The 1,265-nt window shown below is 57.5% G+C and overlaps 1 protein-coding gene across 1 annotated transcript in view; it reads left to right on the forward strand.

The window, feature by feature from the left end:
- Nucleotides 1–910: 910 nt before the first annotated feature.
- EMH_0085870 (uncharacterized protein) overlaps nucleotides 911–1,265 on the forward strand; it is a gene marked incomplete at both ends in the record, with an annotated part of 2,184 nt that continues 1,829 nt past the window's right edge. Inside the window, one exon of the mRNA XM_013500953.1 lies at nucleotides 911–1,162. Within this exon, the coding sequence (XP_013356407.1) occupies nucleotides 911–1,162 (252 nt within the window). The remainder of the gene's footprint in view (nucleotides 1,163–1,265) is intronic.

Below are 1,265 nucleotides of genomic sequence, written 5' to 3' on the forward strand. Positions count from 1 at the left end.
TATATATATATATATATATATATATATAGTGTGTGTGTGTATAACTGCAGGCAGAGAGATACAAAGGTGTAGGGTGTGGGGCCCCTTTATTATATTATATGCGAGAGGAGGGGCTGAGCAGCAGCAGGAGTTTGTGTGTGCTGAACGGGTACACAAGGAGACAGCTGCTGCTGCCTAGCAGCAAAGACATCAGCAGCCTGATGGCTGTCTCCAAGCCGGAGACAGCAGCGTCTCCTCTCGCTGTCTGCAGCCCCAGGGTTGTGGGGTGTGTTGCTGCTGTGGGGGAGGAATGGATACAGGGGCGCGTGCTGCTGCTGCCGCTGCTGCATGCTGTCTGGGCTGGAAACAGAAATGCTGCTGCTGCTGCTGCTGCTGCTGCTGCTGTCTCCGTTGCTGCTGAACTCGGCACGAAAGGAGCTGACGCTGCTGCTCCTGCTGCTGCTGCAGCAGCAGCAGCAGCAGCAAAGGAGACAAACGGAGACACCCCAACACTAAACACATGGGCATGGAAGATAGCCGATAAACTACGCAGAGATGTCAGACACAAATACATCTAGGGTTTAGGGTTTAGGGTTTAGGGTTTTCGGGTTTAGGGTTTAGGGTTTGGGGTTTAACGTTCAGGGTTTTGTGGTTTTAGCGTTTACATCCTAGGGTTTAGGTTTTTATGTTTTAGGGTTTAGGGTTTAGGGTTTAGGGTTTCTTCTTTTTAGGGTTTAGGGTTTAGGGTTTAGGGTTTAGGGTTTCTTCTCTTCTCTATCTGTCTCCTTTTTCTCAGGCCCTGGGTGCTGCATTCCTGCTGCGGTGGTTAGAGAGACAAACCAGAGGAGACAGCCACGCCAGCGACTGTCTCCACACAGGCACAACAGGAGTAGACCTTCGGGGTATAGTAGGGGGTGGGGGCCCCCCCCCAATGGGGGCCCCCCCTGCGGGGGCCCCCCCAGTGGGGGGGGCCCCCCCAGGGGGGCCCCCCACAGGGGGGGCCCCCAGCAGCAGGCAGCCTAGCTCTGCTGCTGCTGTTGCGCTGCTGCAGGAGGGCCTGAAATACCTGGAGGATTTGCATGTGGTGGAGCAGCAGCAGCAGCACGCGCAGAGACAGCTGACGATGCAGCACCTGCTGAACAGCAGCAGCGACCCAGAGGGCCTCGCGGATGCAATAGATCAGGTATGTGCGGGGCTGGGGCCCCCGCCCCCACAGCCACACCCACAGACAACAGGGGGCGGCGGGGGGGCCCCCCAGCCGCATGCAGCAGGGGGAGGGGGGGGGG

Source organism: Eimeria mitis, genomic scaffold (genome assembly GCF_000499745.2).
Source record: "Eimeria mitis Houghton genomic scaffold, Emh_scaff6090, whole genome shotgun sequence".
Taxonomy (NCBI): Eukaryota; Apicomplexa; class Conoidasida; order Eucoccidiorida; family Eimeriidae; genus Eimeria; species Eimeria mitis.